This window comes from Lithobates pipiens, unplaced genomic scaffold, assembly GCF_037356315.1.
Source record: "Lithobates pipiens isolate NorthernLeopardFrog02 unplaced genomic scaffold, aLitPip1_a1.2 Scaffold_13, whole genome shotgun sequence".
Lineage (NCBI taxonomy): Eukaryota > Metazoa > Chordata > Amphibia > Anura > Ranidae > Lithobates > Lithobates pipiens.
The window spans coordinates 120,259,830-120,277,283 of NW_027507718.1; the positions used below are offsets into that span (position 1 = coordinate 120,259,830).

At 43.5% G+C, this 17,454-nt stretch overlaps 1 protein-coding gene across 4 annotated transcripts in view; it reads right to left on the reverse strand.

Annotated features, from left to right (window-relative positions):
• Positions 1-1,919: 1,919 nt before the first annotated feature.
• Positions 1,920-17,454, reverse strand: part of ARMC6 (armadillo repeat containing 6) — a 34,497-nt gene continuing 18,962 nt past the window's right edge. For all 4 annotated transcript variants that reach the window (XM_077475471.1, XM_077475472.1, XM_077475473.1 and 1 more), the window contains exons 5-8: positions 16,802-16,947; positions 15,051-15,182; positions 7,310-7,447; positions 1,920-3,477 (exon numbers count right to left, since the gene is read on the reverse strand). In XM_077475471.1, the coding sequence (XP_077331597.1) occupies positions 3,265-3,477; positions 7,310-7,447; positions 15,051-15,182; positions 16,802-16,947 (629 nt within the window). In that variant the 3' untranslated portion in view covers positions 1,920-3,264. The remainder of the gene's footprint in view (positions 3,478-7,309; positions 7,448-15,050; positions 15,183-16,801; positions 16,948-17,454) is intronic.

The window sequence follows — 17,454 nt, forward strand, 5'->3', positions numbered from 1 at the left end:
CGAGCCAATCAGTTCTTGGAGCAATTCCTACGTTGCTATATTTCTGAGCATAACAACTGGTCTGCCCATTACCTTGGGCAGAGTTTGCTCACAACAGTGCCTTGAATTCTGCCTCCCGATGGTCTCCATTTATGGCGAATTATGGTTTCCAACCTTCCATGTTGCCTGACTCGTTTGTTCCGCAGAGTATTCCTGCGTTAGAGGAGCATCTCCGTGGTCTTTGTTCCACTTGGGTACAAGTCCAGGAGACTTTGCGTCATGCTAATGATGGGTACAGACTCCATGCTGACCGCAGACACCTGCCTGTGCCTTCCTACCAGGTTGGGGACAGGGTCTGGCTGTCATCTCGCAACCTCCGGCTTCGTGTTCCCTCACTGAAGTTTGCACCTCGGTTTATTGGGCCTTTCCGTATCCTTCACAGGATTAACCCAGTAGCTTACACGTTGGACCTTCCTCCTAGTATGCACATCTCAAATGTGTTTCATGTCTCCTTGTGGAAACCGTTGGTCTGTAACCGATTTACCACCTCGGTGCCACCTCCTCACCCTATTCAGGTTGAGAACCATGAGTAGTATGAGGTGCAATCCATTGTTGACTCCCGTAGGTTCAGTGGGCGCACACAGTACCTGGTGCATTGGAAGGGGTAAGGTCCGGAGGAACGCTCCTGGGTTTCATCCTTCCTCTGACATACATGCCCCTGTCCTCCTCCTCGAGTTACATAGACAGTTTCCCCTCAAGCCCGGTGGCCCTCCGAGGGAGAGGGGGTCATTGGGGGGGGCACTGTCAGGCTGGCTTAACCCTTCCTCCTCTGGGCTGGCCGCTCAGCTGTTGGCTAATTGCCAGCTCTCTTCTCTTTCCACAGTTAACAGCTGTTCCAGATGATGCTCATTTGACCTGCCTATTTAAAGCCTTCCAGCTCACTTTTTCCTTTGCCTTCGCGTTGGTCACATCACAAGGAACCATCTCCTGCTGTTTGCTTCAAGACTGGCTTGCTGACATCCCTCCTGGTTTCTTATCCTGCTTGCAGTTGCTCTCCTTGCATCCCTGACTTCTGGCTTGGCTGATTACCCGATCTGGTTAATGAACTTTGGACTGGCTGACTACCCGATCTGGCTACTGGACTCTGGCTATGCTTGACTACGCTTTTTTCTATTTACCTTTTTATTTTTATTAATAAACAAGTGTGATTTGATTGTACTTCTGTCTCAGTCTGTTTCATGGTTTCTGACACCCATATAGTTACTACTATGGCTCTGTGTCCCGTGATGTACGATAAAGAAAGAAGGCCAATTGCATAGCGAGTTACAAACAAATGGAGGATTTATATTTTCTTGAAATCACATTCAAATCTCTAGTTTAAGCAAAAAGAATGCAGACGCACGTTACAATTTCACAATAAGGATAAGTTCACCTTGAAGAGCATGTTAAACCCAGTTAGGGCCTCCCAAGATGCCCTCTCTGTGACAGTGGCTGAGGGATCTTCTACCTGAACCGGCTGACATTTTTTTAAAACAGCGCAGCTGTGCTGGACTTCCACCCACACAGCTCCGTCATTCATTCACAGACAGCTGTGAATGAAAAAACTACAAGTACCATCTTCAATTGCGGCAGATGTACTTATAGTTTGAATGGGCTGTGGGCACGCGGCTCAGCACCCTTGTAGTTTGTGAATTCTTCCACTAGTACTGAGATGCGGCACAAAGTTTGAGGAAGACTGTGCAGGAGCCTGATATTGCAAGCATGATTTGCTGATTGAGTGTGCAATGCCCTGTAGGCTCAGAAAAAAAAAAAAAAGCATTTTTTTTTTACTTGCAAAATCATGTGCATTTATTTATTTTTTTGAAATGTGAACCTAACCTTTACATCGTATAGGGTTTTTTTTAAGCCATTTCAGCAATTTTTGTATTTATGTCACAAAATACATTCCACATAGCTGAATATTTATTACTTGACGTTCATGTAGCTCTCAACATTTCATGTGTTAACATCCTAAGTGATTTTAACATTTGCATATTTAGCAAACTGCATGGACAAGAGAACATCTGTTTTCAGTAGGGCAAGTTAACAACAATGCATTCTGGTGCAGTGTTCTAATAAAAAATATCTAGTGTGTTGGAATTTAAGTGCCTAGCTGCACTGGAACGCACATTAAACCTTGCAGCTTAGGATACAATACAGTGATTACATAGAATCATTTTTTGAGTGATAAATGGCCCTTTATGACTGTACTGCACTGAGAACTGAAGCATTTACTACTTCACTCTTTATGCTTGTTACTTTTAAATGCGCTTGTCAGGGCTGGCTTAGCCCTTCCTTCTCTGGGCTGGCTGCTCAGCTGTCGGCTAATTGCCAGCTCTCATCTCTCTCCACAGTTACCAGCTGTTCCTTATCCAGCTCGTCTGACCTGCCTACTTAAAGCTGTCCAGCACACTTCATATCTGCCTTCGCCTTGGTCACATCACAAGAAACCATCTCCTGCGGTTCTGTTTTAAGACTGGATTGCAGACATCCCTTCTGGCTTCTTATCTTGCTTGCTGTTGCTCCACTTGGATCCCTGACTTATGGCCTGGCTGATTACCCGATCTGGTTATTGAACTCTGGACTGGCAGACTACTCTATCAGGTTACTGGACTTTGGCTATGCTTTGAATACGTTTACTCTACTTACCTTTTTATTGTTATTAATAAACAAGTGTGATTTAATTGTACTTCTGTCTCAGTCTGATTCATGGTTTCTGACAGCGCTGCAAAACATTACCTGGCTTGGTTTACTGACAGTATAAAGAATACAGAATTTATAGTTAAAAAAATACATCAATTACTGTACTGGTGAATTCCAGATTTACAAAATGAAATGTACTTGTTAAACATTTATAATGGTATTCTACAATTAAACTATTCATGCTCTAGTTTCAGAAATACCAAATAGCTGTAGATGAGGTGTCTTCTCAGTTCAAATTTCACCTTAAAAAGGCAAAATGTTTATAGCAGATTTGATGCTGGCTCTGTTAGTTCATCTGTAACATGTAAATTTAGATAGTGTGTTTAAAGTTTTATTAAATACAGTTCACACTCAAAATCGGGAGGATAATAAGATCAAGACTATCAGAAGAGATGCAGCATGTTGGAAAAACAGCAAAAACATACTTAAATAAAAGCTATTAAGCATAAGTTAAATGTAGTTTTTTTAAATGAGGACTGGAAAGTTTGCCATAACTGCCCCAATAAGCTGCCAGTGCTTGTTTATAGTAGAGCAGTACTAAGGTTAGCGCACTATGTTGCCTTTTTGACCAGTCCACAGTTCTCGGAGTTCTACTTTACAGCCAAGATCTCGTAGTGCTGCCTTGGCTATATCATCACAGTCCTTGTGAGTGCTGCGAGCCTGTAAAATTAGGGATTCAGCTCCCATTTCCAAGATGGGTTGTGAGAAATCCTGGGTACGTGAAACCAAGTTCCGGATAACCATACACGCCTGTTTCTGAGGGAGAGATAAGGAGTGAGCAAAATTAAAAACATTCAGAACAGTACTTTGCAACACTTGCACATTTCCTAATCACTTATTCTTTTAATAATTCCAAGTAAAAAATCCTGTTCATCTTCCAGAAATCCTTACTTCTAGTTTAGGCTTGCCTGCTGGACTACAGAACTTTGCATATCTGCTATCCCTCCCTGTCCCACGCCACATGCATACATCAATTTCTTTCCCAGTGAAATAATGCTGCTGCCTTGACTCTGTCTCATGACACAGGGCTCCATTCCCTAAAGAATATCTCACGAGATAACTGAACCATGTGACACTTTTGTTTTTCCAAAGATTTAATGCAATGCTGAAAATGTTAATTCACTATCACCTTATACGGTATTTATCTTGAAAAGCAAAAAAAAAGCTCAGTAAATACCTCATAGAAAACACCATTAAAGTCAATTCACTAAAGGAAATAAATTCATGAGTTAAATAAGTAGCGGTTCAGGCATGCGGTATTTAACCACCTGCCAACCAGCAGCCGCAAAAATGGCACGGCTGGGCGAAACAACGTTATGTTACGTTGCTTTTCCCTGTGGCCATTAGGGGCACGCGCCCGCTTCTCTCCCCCGGAGCAGATCCCCGCCGGGCTCCCGCGATCGCTGCCGACACACCGAGAACCCAGGATGCGTGTGTGTAAAACACACAGTTTCCGGTGTTCTGCCTAATAGAGTCCGCCCATCAAATGGTGTCCGCTCCGTACTGCGCATGCGCAGTACGGAGCAGACGAAGCTTCGGAAAATCTCCGAAGCTGAATGGTGCCTGCGCCGTGAGTGGAGGTGGTAGCCCCACCATCCAAGCGGACATAGGGTTGTGAATTTTAGAGGGCCCCTCGCGGGCGAGCTTCGCTCGCCACGCTTCGGGCTCGGCCTCGCTGCGCTCGGCTCTTTTTTATTCTAACTCTATGTCCACTTGGATAGTGGGGATAGAACCTGGACTCGCGGCGCAGGCGCCGTTCATCCTCGGCAATTTTCGGAATCTGTGCTCCTGTGTACTGCGCATGCGCAGTACACAGGGGACACTATCCGATGGAGGACGCTATTTGACAAAACACCGGTTCTCTGAGGGGAGAAGAGACAGATCATCTGTTCATACAGAGTAAAAATAAAAGGACATCAATTTTGTCTGTGTGCAACGTCGCACGGCCGTGCAATTGTCAGTTAAAGCGATGCAGTGCTGAATCGCAAAAAATGGCCCGGTTATTCGGCAACCAAATCTTCCGGGGCTGAAGTGGTTAAGGAATGTAAAAATAAAATAGCCAATTTTGAGTAGTCTCTACCTGTTTGGATAAGTTTCTCAACAGTAATGCATAGAAACCTAAATATGGAAAAACACAGAATCATTGGGGTTGATTTACTTAAACTAAAAGGCAACACTTTTTTTTACTTTTGGATGGAGTGTAGAGGGATTAGACCATCTGTCAGGTTTTATTGCTGTCTGTGCCCCTGTTTCCAGAGATTCAGACCCTTTTCACACTAAGGTGCTTTGCAGGCGCTATGGCATTAAAAATAGTGCCTGCAAAGCTCCCTGGAACAGCAGCTCCATTTACTCCAGTGTGAAAACCTGAGGGCTTTCAAATTGGAGCCATTCACTGGTAGGACGTCAGAAAAAGTCCTGTCAGCAGCTTCTTTGGAGCACATTAGAAGTGGTGAACTCACCACTCCTAAAACGCCCCTGCCCACTGAAAACAACGGGGCAGCGGTGCTATACTGCCAGCAAAGTATCGCTGCAGCGGCGTTTTGGGGGTGGTTTTAACCCCTTTTCGGCCGAATAGCGCCGGTGAAATGACGGTAGAGCGGCACTAAAAATACCACTGCTTTATTGCTGACGCCCAGGGCGGCTCAGTGTGAAAGGGGTCTAACCCTTTCTATTTGTTCTGTTTACCATTATCTTTGAAAGTGAAAGAAAACCCTAAATTTTCCCTCAATAAATGATAGAGGGGAAATCCTCCAATAGGGATACTAGTTTTGGTGACCCGGGGCTCCCAAGGGATTCCTTTAATTTGTAGGGATTGTCTTTCACTTCCTATTTTGGCTATGGGACCGAAATCTCACAATCGGCTTCTGTCTAATGAACATGCTGGGAAGCCAGCATCCAATCAGTGTTCAGGCGGGAAGGGGGGCAGTCCCCTTGTCAAAACACAATAGCTCAGCAGAGAGATCGCCGCACTAATATTGGATGTTTTAGTACGGCAAACTACTTTTTTTCTTTTTTTTTTTGGTGCAGTATATTATGGAAAATTTGAACAGATAGATTGACACTTCTGGACTACGTAATTAGTTTGGGACACATGGCTATCAATAATATGTATATTTTCATAGTATCTTATTTACTAGAAAAACAACAACACTGTACACAATATATAATTACTATTTTATATCTCCCAGGTTAAAAGAACTCTCACAGAACTAATCACATAGCTGACTTAACCACTTAAAACCCAAGGACGTCATATGACATCTTTGACTTTAGGTATCATTCAGGTATCATCTTTTAGAGCTGCCGATTCTGTCCAGTTCTGCCGCTTGATCGTACTTACAGGCAATGGACATCCCCTCCCTCCCACGGCCTTCCGGTGCTTCTCCCCGGGCTCTCCTGTGCCATCAGGGCCCCAGAGAAAGAATCTGCCACTGCTGGATGACGAGCATAGAGATTTTCGTTGTTCAGATCGTCACCAGTCATCAATATGACCGTCGGAGGTCCGAGCGCGACGTTATGACATCACGTAAGGGCAGCAGTTGTAAACAAAGCTGGAATGCATGGGATTGTTACACTTTTTTTTGAGCTCATGCTTTCCAGCCTGAAGGAGAGATGTGGGGTCTTCTAGACCCACATCTCTCCATAAAGAGGACCTGTCACGCACTATTCCTATTACAAGGGATGTTTACATTCCTTGTAATAGAATAAAAATGATCAAAAAAAATATATTTTTTTTAAAGAAAGTGGAAAAAATTTTAATAAAGTAAAATAAACAATAATAAAAAAATAAAACAAAGTAAAGTGCCTCCATCCCCGTGTGCTTGCGTACAGAGGCGAACGCACATGTAAGTCCCGCCCACATATGTAAACACCGTTTAAACGGAGAGCAACAATTCTAGCACTAGACCTCTTCTGTAACTCTAAACTGGTAACCTGTAGCCATACCGTTTATTTTTCTATATTGTTATGTGATGTTCTGAAAACTTAACGCCATGTCTGTGTGTCTGGCTATCCTGTACTTGATTATATTTCAATATTTTTATTGAAAGAACAAACTGGTAACCTGTAAAAAAGTTTAAAGCATCGCCTATGGAGATTTTTAACAACCAAAGTTTGGCGCCATTCCATGAGTGTGCGCAATTTTAAAGCGTGACATGTCGGGTATCTATTTACTCGGCGTAACATCATCTTCCACGTTATACAAAGAAAATTTCTAACTTTACTGTTTTGTTATTTTTTAATGCATGAAACTGTTTTTTTTCCCCAAGAAAAACGCGTTTGAAAAATTCTTGTGCAAATACCATGCGACATAAAAAGTTGCAACAACTGCCATTTTTTCCCCCTAGTGCATCTGCTAAACAACATATATAAGGTTTGGGGGTTCCGAGTCATTTTCTAGCAAAACAATTATGATTTTTACATGTAGGAGAGGAGTGCCAGAATAGGCCCGGTATGGAAGTGGTTAACTAAGTAGTATTTTATTGTGCGGAGACTGTAAATTATGAAAACAGTACAAAAACTATTTCAACTTATACAACACAAATTCTTTGTTTGGTTGTGACAATGAGGGGATAGTGGAATTAGTTACCTGTACATTGACATCTTTAGGATGTATCTTCATTGCTTGGAGAGCAGTTAATGCTCCGCCTCCTTCCATAATAACTTTACAGTTCTCAGGCTTACGTAGGGCTAACATAGCAAGAGCTGCACAGCCCTGATCACAGATCTGCAGGGAGAAAGCACATCTTATATCATCCATTCAATTTCCTTATTTCAAATTACCCATATACCTTTCGTCATATACAGTACACACATTGGAAAATAAAATATTAACACTCACCAATGCCTGCATCACTTAAAAGGCCAAGTTCACTTTTTTTAAATAAAAAAAATTTTTTTTTATAGAAAATGTAAATTTTTTTTTTTTTTAACAGCAAAAATAAGTGCCTTTATTATTTTTTTCCGATAAGCCTGCATAGCATTTCACCCACGATCAGTAGATTGTGGGTGCAATGCAAGGCTCCAGGAGACACTGCCTCCAGCTACCTTCAAAAGAGCAGACAGTTACAAAGCTGGAGGAAGCCTCAATGAACTACGAGGGCACTCATCAGCACCCTCACAGTTTATTAAGAACTACAAGCTTGTAGTTCGTTCATTCACAGATTTCTGTGAATGACGTAGATGTGTGGGTGGAGTCCTGCACAGCCGCACTGTTTTTGAAAACGTGACAGTGAGTGTGGGGAGAGATAGACCTGGAGCATGCAACACATTACACACTAACTATGGGTGTAACATGTCACAGATGAACTTATCCTTTGGCTGAATTTCTGGAGTTCAGCCTTAAAGTGGTGTTGCCATCAAAAAATGAAAAGCTGCTTAAAATTAATAAAAAAAAATTAAAACAAATAATTGGCAAAAAAAAAATTTTTTACTCACCTCTAAATACCGGTTGCTAGGGGGTCCCTCGTAGTCTGCCTAATTCATTGCCCGGGCTGGTGACATCACTTCCCCTTGCGCCGCACATTCACCTGGGACCTGTCATGTGTCCCAGGTGACTGTACGGCGTATCACGGTGCCCTGCGCCGCTCGCGCATGCGCAGTGGGTGCCTGGCTGTGAAGCCACAGCCGGGTGCCCACAGTATGCATGACGGCGCCGCGAGCGGAGCGGGGAACGAGGGGGGGGGGGGGCTTCGTTCCCCCGCATCGCTGGACCCTGGGGCAGGCAAGTGTCCGATTATTAAAAGCCAGCAGCTGCAGTATTTGTAGCTGCTGACTTTTAATTTATTTTTTTTAAGGGGTACCCCACTTTAATTTGGAAAATATTCTTGATTACTAGGGGGTTTTATCTAACATGGTGCATGCCACTTCAAATTTACAATTTACATTTTTACTGTGCACAAGAAGCATAACTATTGTTATACTTCTGGAGCTCCAGCACTGGTCCTTCAGGTCTCAGCTCCAACAACTGCAGTGATTGATCCACCACTAGTGAATGTTTGGTGAAAGTCACATTCACTGTTTAAAAGATACCCCATGGTGTTTTAATCACTCCCCGGTGACTCCTCATATTATCTCATGGTAAACTACCAGATCACTACTTTAGGAATTACACAGTATTATTATTTATTAAACAAAAAATGTGTTAGTTCTCTCAGTAATCAGCACTGGGTAACTAAAAGACCATATCAAACCCACCCTTTCTATCCCTATACAATAACCCATCTGTTCTAGGAACACTTGAGCGGATGAGTGTAGTTTTTACTTATCTCTACCAGAATAGAGCATCAAGTGGGAAGAGATCTAAAGCAGCATTTCCACGGAAAGACAGAGATTTGACCCTGCCTAGTCTCTGAACATGGCCTGCCTTGAATCCAGACTGCCATTGGACCACTCTGCCTGTATGCCAACCCTAAGAACCTGTTTACTATGCTTAGCTTGACCCATCAAACATGTCCATGGGAGAAACTTAATTGCAAAAGGAAAAGGGAGAAACCAGCAAGGCTGACTTCAACGCCATTTTCGTATGTTTCCAATGGATGAATCTTCAATGATGTGTGAATCTATGTCTTACTAGGCTCCTAGAATGGGGAGTCTAGCTATCCGGTAAGGGCACATCTTTTACCTTAACGGTGGAAGGTGCACTTTAGGTGTTTCTGTCTTATTACCCCAAGAGACGCGATTTCACGGATTTTCTCATGTTTGGACACTTTATGGACTAATCACCATTATTTAGTGGTTATATTGTTCACAAGTTATTAGCGCTGCAATCTTTTGGTTTTTACACAAAGTGTTCTGTTGTGTTTTTGGCAGCTGCTTTTTTGATTATTTATCACCACTCTTCACCTGAGCAATTACTTAAATTTCTTTTTTTTTTCTGGTATAATGTTTTTATTGATATATAAAGAAAGGGGGAAACCAGATAAATTCCCACGCAGGTGATATGGACATGAAACATGAGTTCACGTAAAAATACATAATAAAAACAAATTATAAGGGTATAGATTATAAACTGACACAGACCCTCAAAGGGGGTCAGTGCACTATGCCCGAGCCTTGAGATCCAGGGGCTAAGGTAGACAAGGTGGAGGGGACACAACAAAAAAACAAACAAACACACACACGCACAACAGTGGGGGGTGGGACAGGTAGGTGCAGAACAGGGTGGTGGGCAAGAGACCCAGAAACGGGACGAGTAAAAAAGAGGGACAAAGAGGGGGTGGGAAGGAAAAAGAAAGGCCCCCCAGGCTGGAGATGGGGTCAAATTAAATTTAGAGTCCTATGCTAGTCGGGAGTAAAGTAGGGAATGCGTAGGACCACCATGGGGCCCACCCCTTAAGAAATTTGGCATGGGAGTCGTGGTGGACACTGGACATTTTTTCATGAATCATAAGGGTCAAGGTATTTTTTATCCTGCTATTGTTCGTTTGGCTGCGATAAATAGGTATGTGGCTAGTTTCTGCTGGTGAGAGAAAAGAGGCCCGGGATCGGGCAATACAGTAATGAAAATTAGGGGTCCTTGCAGAAGGGCACATGAAATAGGGAGGATAGTAGGCAAAAGACTCTTGACCAGAATCCTACAAGATGGGGCAAGACCACCGCCATGTATGCAGTTCATCTCGCTGATCACAACCCTAGAAGTATCCGTCATTGATGATGGGTTTGACTTGGCAATATGGGCTGGGACCCAGTACCAGCGTAAGAGAACCTTATAGGCTGCCTCCAACATGGCAGTGTTAAAAGAGCACTTTGCTATGCTGGACCAGGCCTTACTCCAGTCTGAAAGATCTATGGGGGACAGGTCACGCTCAAAGGCAGTCATTTGATACGACAAGGAGCCAAGACGCCGGAGGGAAGTTATCCAGTGTTACAGCTGAATGTAAAGGAAGCGTTCGGCTGGCGGAGCTTCATGGGTCTCTTGGCTTGAGGACCACGTGGGGAAAGTGTGGGTACTGTGGCAGCACGCAGGTAAAGTCACCTGGTTGTATCCAGGATGGGAAATATGTGTGCCCTAGATTCAGGCTTTATGCAGACTTGTACAACTAGAGGGGAAGAGTTAATGAGCCCAGCTGAAGTAAGTGGGCTCATTAAGACCTCTACAAAAAACCCCAGCATGCTTAGGGAGATGCTCCATCCTGGAACCAGTTTTGTGTGTATAGACTGGGGAGTGTGACACCTGTTCTGTGCGGTGAGTTAACGCCTGTGTGGCAAACCTCTACAACAGAGACAGGGACTGGTGCAGCACAAGGCTGCACTCAGTTGTTAGACAGGGAAACTAAGTGTGTAATTAGAGGTCAAGCTGACCAGGATTTATTTTCATGTTTTTCTTTTGTTTTGGCTGTTATATTTTTTACTGCATGTAGCATGAATAAACCGCACCTTTTGTTTTTTCCACTTACAACGCTGTCTGCTGTGCCTGATTTTGTGTTGTGAACCCATCCAGGGGGTCACACACACCCGCTGCCGAGCTAACCCCTCACAGTACCAAGAAAGTGACAAACCAGTGAAAACCCTTGGGCAGGCCACCACGAGAAAATGCGAGGTTGTTCCAAGCCAGGTGGGAACATAAAAGAGGGGGAGTAGTGGCAGGAATGGGGACATAAGTTTGCCAGAGTACCGTATCGAGTCCCATAATTTCAGACTGTGTATCATGAGGGGCCTGGCAGAAGGAGGTCACATTTTAGGGGGTAGCCACAGTAAGGCAGAGATAGGGACAGGCGAGCAGTTAGAAACCTCCAGGAGAACCCATAGGGGGATGTCAGACGTTGCATGGAGCATGGAGAGTTGGGAAATGTGAGCTGCTTGAGAATATTTCACAACGTCTGGAACGCCCCATAACCTATGAGTATAGAGAGCAGAGCCCAGATAAAGGTGAGAAGTCTGTTCTGGAGTAGCCGCAGAGAGAAAGCAGGGACCCGGACAGGAAGAGCCAGAAAAAACTAAAAGAATCTTTGGGAGGATAGTCATCTTGACCACGTGAATACGGCGGATCCAGGATAAGGTGGGGAATCGCAAAAAGGTCATGAGAGCTGTGATGTGTGGTCATGTGCGCAAAAGCGAGTAGTAATGGTGGAGAAAACTGAAGCGCAAGAAGGGGTCAACTTGATGCCCAAGTAGTCTAGAGAGGAGCTTGCCCAGCAGTAGGGGAAGGAAGATTGGAAATGTGAGGCAAGCGAACCTGAGAGAGTAATGTTCAGGGCAGTTGTTTTGTATGGGTTGATTTGGGGCCCTGAAATAGCAGCAAAGCGGTTAAGAAGGGTCTGGAGGTTTGGTAGGGTGACGATAGGGTTGGTGAGGGTCAGGAGGGTATTGTCTGCTAATATGTTCAGTTTATAGCAATCTCCCGCATAGGGGATGCCCTTGATGTTAGGGTCTGCCCTAAGGGCAATAGCCAGCGGTTCAAAGACAAAAACAAAAAGGACCGGGGACAGAGGGCATCCTTGCCTCGTTCCCCTGGAGATGGGAAAGGAGGAGAAAAGGCAACCAGCACAGTGGACTGAGGCAGACGGGGTTGAGTAGAGGGCCGTCAACCATAGCAGGATCGAGTCTCCAAAACCCCAAAAGCTGTAGCACATATCGCAAATAGTCCCACGAGCGGACATCAAAGGCAGGAGAAAACCGGGGATTTTGCGTTGTTGCAGTAAGGTGATCAAGTGGACAACTTTGCGGACATTGTTTCCCGCTTAACAGCCAGGTACGAAACCAACCTGGTCCCTATGAACCAAGGAACGCAAGTACTTGCCAATGCGGGAACACAGGATTTTCCCTAAAAGTTTCAAGTTTCATTTAACAGGTAAACGCCTGGGGTTCATTGGCCTCCTCGTTAGTCTTGGGAATCATGGAGATGTGAGCCCGTAATGAGTCTGGGGAGGGCAGCACACCTTGTTTCATGCAGTTAAAGTAAGCCATCAGGTGAGGAAGCAAGAGGGGAGAAAACTTGCGATAGTAATTGTCCGGTGAAGCCACCTGGGCCCAGAGCCTTCAAAGTACAAAATGCCCTTAATGGCCTGAGCCACCTCCAATTCGGTGACGTCAGCACTGAGAGTCGCGCAGGCTGCTGAAGAAAGAGGAGGAAGATGAAGATCGTGGAAGAAGTCATCCCAGAGATTAGGCGGGAAGGCTTGCTATAAAGGGAGACCAGAAAGTCTGCCAGGGCCGCAGAGACTTTGTTGGGATCCGAGGTGAGGTCCCCATTGGTGGAACAGAGGCAGATAGGTTTATGGCTGCAAGATGCGACTAAATTTATTTTTAATAAAAATGACAAATGGCAACTCAAGCTGATTGAAATATACAAGCATATTGATTGTACAAGTGTCTGTCTCAGGGGTTCTCCGGACTATCCTATTGCCGCGATAGCCTCGCTTGCACACGATGTCACACGGAGGGCCACCCACTTCACATCAGCGTGCCCTACAAGCCCTCCGTGTGACATTCCGCCCGGCTTCGTGCCATTGTGCATTCCACGCTGGTTACTGCAGTGTTCATCCACTTCCTGCTTGCATCCAGGTGATATAGCGGAGACGGGTGCTTGTACATACAATATCCTTGTATATTTCAATCATCTTGTGAGTTGCCATTTGTCATTTTTATTAAACCATTGATTTTATATGCTGCACTTAGTCTGGCGCCCCTCTGTTTCTGCTTTTTACCTACAGAGTTCACGGCTTCACACCAAGTCATTAAGCGTGTCTTCATTTATGGACCGAAATATATAGGGGTTAAAAAAGGGTTAAAACCGCCAGCAAAGCGCCGTGCTGGCCCATTGATTTCAATGGGTAGGAGCGGTGAATACACCGCTCCAAAAGATGCTGCTAGCAGGACTTTTTTTTACCGTTCTGCTAGTGCACCGATCCACTGTGAAAACCTTCTGGTTAGAAACACTTTAATGCCCCGTACACACGAGCGGACTTAAGTCCGACAGACTTCCAAAGGAGTTCCGTCGGAGTTCTGCTGGAATTCCGACGGAGTTCTGACAGACTTTTCGGCCGAACGGACTTGGCCACACACAATCACACTAAACTCCGACGGATTCGAACGTGATGACGTACGACCCGACTCGAATAAGGAAGTTCATAGCCAGTAGCCAATAGCTGCCCTAGCGTCGGTTTTAGTCCGTCGGAGTAGCATACACACGAGCGGAGTTTTCGAAGGGGACCGGGTCCGGCGGAGTTCCTTCGGGAAAATTTGAAGCATGTTCCATATTCTAAAGTCCGTCAGACTTTGGTGAATCAAAAGTCCGTTGCAGCCCACACACGATCGGATAGTCTGACGGACTCGGTCCTTCGGACTTTGGATGTTGAAAAGTCCGCTCGTGTGTACGCGGCATAAGGGTTTAAAGTAAACTTGGGGAACCCGAGTGAACAACAGAGGGTGAAAATACTGAGATTGGTACATGGTACAGCAGTAGATGTAAATACGATAGAAATACATTTTAAATGTCTAGCATGATGGTATATAAACACAGACTATGTTATATACCATTTATATGGTATAGAACACATACGAAAGCAAACAAATATCAACCAGAGATATCACCATTTTGTTGGCGAGGTTGTAAGATAAGAGGTACAATGGCACACTTATGGTGGGAGTACCCAAAAATACAGAAGTTTTGGTAGAAGGCTAGTCAGATACAGGAGATTACATGAATAAAAATCCCAGAAGACCCTTGGTCTTATTTAGTTCAGAACACAAAACTTCTAATCAAACACTATAAAAATACTGTAATAAATAATTTAATAAATGCAGAAAAATGGTTACTACCAAAAATGTTGGCAGGTAACGGCGAGTCCAACAATATGAAATTGGGTCAAAAGGGTAGATTACATCTATAATATGGAAAAACTATATTATAGTGGAGAGGAGAAAATAGAAAAAAAATTTAAGAATCTGGAGAGGGTGGCTTGAGTTTAAGAGCTCAAGGAAATATATTGAAATGGTTGGAATATAGGAAGGGGCTGAGTGGACTGAGAAAAAAAAAAAAAACGAAAAAGAGGAGCGAGAGTTAAAAGATTAAAATATTATAGAGGAGAGAAGAGAGGATCATTTTTTTTGATGGTTTAAATAGTATAAGGAGAAAGAAAGCTAATTAGGAGGGGGGGGAAGGAAATTGGAAAAGAATGCTGTGAAGGGGATTGTGATGATTGTGTGTGTGTGTATATTTGTATAATGAAAAATAAAAATAGAACAAAAAAATAAATAAAAAAAAACGAAAGAAAGAATCGGCTTACAGGTTGTATTGTCAAAGATTAATTAACAAGCTGAAGTTAGAAGCGGATTGGTTACCATGCACAGCTGCACCAAAATCTCCCCATATGTCTATTCATTTTTACCTGGGCATTAGAAAGGTGTCTGGACATCGCAAGAACAATCAGGTCTGTCCCTCCAGAACTAACTATGGCATCTTTCACATCATCATTGCCAGCAATTGCCCTGAAGGCACTCAATACCTGCTTTACTAGCTCCTGAGAAAAAAAAAAAAAGAAGAGGATTTTACACTAGTCATTTAAACATATTTACATTTAGATTTAAAGTGGTTGTAAAGTCTAAACATTTTCTACCCTAATGCATTCCTTGCATTAAGGTAAAAAATGGTTAGGTGTCAGCATCCCCCTTTTACTTACCTGAGCCCTCATTCGATCCAGCGCTGTGCACGTCTGCCACTCTTCTTTCCCCTCACTTCCAGCTCTCGCTGGCTTTGCTGGGGCATTGGGAGTCATTGGCTGTCAAGCAAAGCCAGAGACGAGGGAGCGGGAGGCAGAGTCCCGCTGTCTGTGTCAATAGAAGCAGCAGTGGGGCTTGGGGACGAGGTCGCACTAGTGCCCCATGGAAAGCGGCTTCCCTTGGGGGCACTGGACAGAGGGGAGGAGCCAGGAGCCCCCGGGTGGGGGATTTGGGAAGAGGTTCGCAGCCGCTCCATGCATTTCCATTGCACAGAGCAGGCAAGTATAAACATGTTTGTTATGATTTTCTTTTACAATCACTTTAATCCTATTCTAGATCTTTTTATGACACAAAAAGCCTCCAATATCCTGTTGTGATCATAGATCTCCTCTATGTTAGAGTTCCCATAACTAATCTTCCTGTGAAGGCAACATTATATTCACAGTCAGAATTTAAAAGTATAGTAAAAAAGGCAAAACTCTTGTTTTCGTTTTGGATAGTGTGCAAATGGATTAGAACACTTGACAGTTTACTGCTGTCTGTGTCCCTGTTAAGGAGAATCACTCTCTATTTGTCTTGTTTACCATTATCAATGAAACAAAATGGTAAACCAGAAAAGTAATAGAGGGGAAATCTTCCCAATAGGGACACTAGATCTGGTGACCTGGGGGTCCCCAAGGAATTCCCCTTCACTTCCTGTTTGGCTATGGGACAAGAAGTGAAGGGAAATCCCCACACAGATGGGCGAAAAAAAGTTAGTTATAATCCTCCCTTGCCTACAGTTCCACTTTAAAAAAAAATACAGTAACTGCTTTACAAATTCACTTGTACATAAACCATTGAAGAAAAATCTTGGTATAATGAAGAATTGCCAAACAAATTTTTACAGCCCACTACTAATCTGACCTTGAATCCTGGCAATTGCTGGGGAATTGGCATGCTTTCCTGTACACCTTGCTGAAGGATCATAGATAGCTAGTGACCTGTGATCCTTTCTTTAAACAGGTACTCTGAGCACCCCACATGTATAAAAAACAAAAAAGGTCCTATCCACATTAAATAAGCAACATCCCCTCAAAAAAGATGAAAACCCAAAAATACAACCCCCTGAAAAATAAGTCCAATTTTTTTCTTAAACCACTTGCTAGCAATAGGCTGTATGTAAGTACCCTGAACTTCAAATAGTACAAAACAAGCCCACTGTTTGCTATGGAAGGGACAACAGTTGCCACAAATCAACAATAAACTGAAATGTAAGAGAAAAAAAAAAAAAAAAGCCTCCCCTAATAAGAACAGCATAAACAGGCAGCAAAGGGGGCGATTGCCCAGACATACAGTTTAAGTGTGGGTTTGGAGAATGTAAGTTTTTTCAGTGGAAGCTGCTTGCCTGTATTGCAAAGAATAATGTCTGTCTTATTACCTGATGATCGATGCAGTCAGCTAGGAGAGCCACCATGAAATTTAGACCACCCATGTCAACAACATCTTGACAGAACTCATTACGTACACAAAGGCGAGAAACTGTAGCACATAGTTCGCTAAGTACTCCAGTGTTATCTGTAAAAGCTAGAAGACAAGACAAAAATCAATCCAGCAGAAGATCAGTTTATTGAAAATTAATCCTTCAGAGATTACAGGTATTGGTGATGTGTTAATATGTCAAATTATTTAGCTGGCATATCGCACTAGTATACTGGGACCACCTGCTTCTGCTTTCTCAAAGCACATTACTAGTTTACTTTAAAATAGTTGATAGGCAAGATCTGATATTGTCCAGTCTTTAACACAACATAACCAATGACCTATCTCTTTACGTTTCTTAATATGAGCTACAACACACTTTCAATGAAGCCCATCATTCTCCTCCACAGAACAGTAAACAAACAGTGGGGAGATTTTTTTGTAAACTGGATAACTTCCCTGTGTAATAATCAGAACTATCTGAGATGCCACATATCCTCCTCAACATTGGAAAAGGCCTGGTAACCATAACTGATGCTTTCTAGGGTTGCACCGATACTAGTATCGGTATTGATACCGAGTATTTGCCTTGTACTGGTACTCAGTCAAATG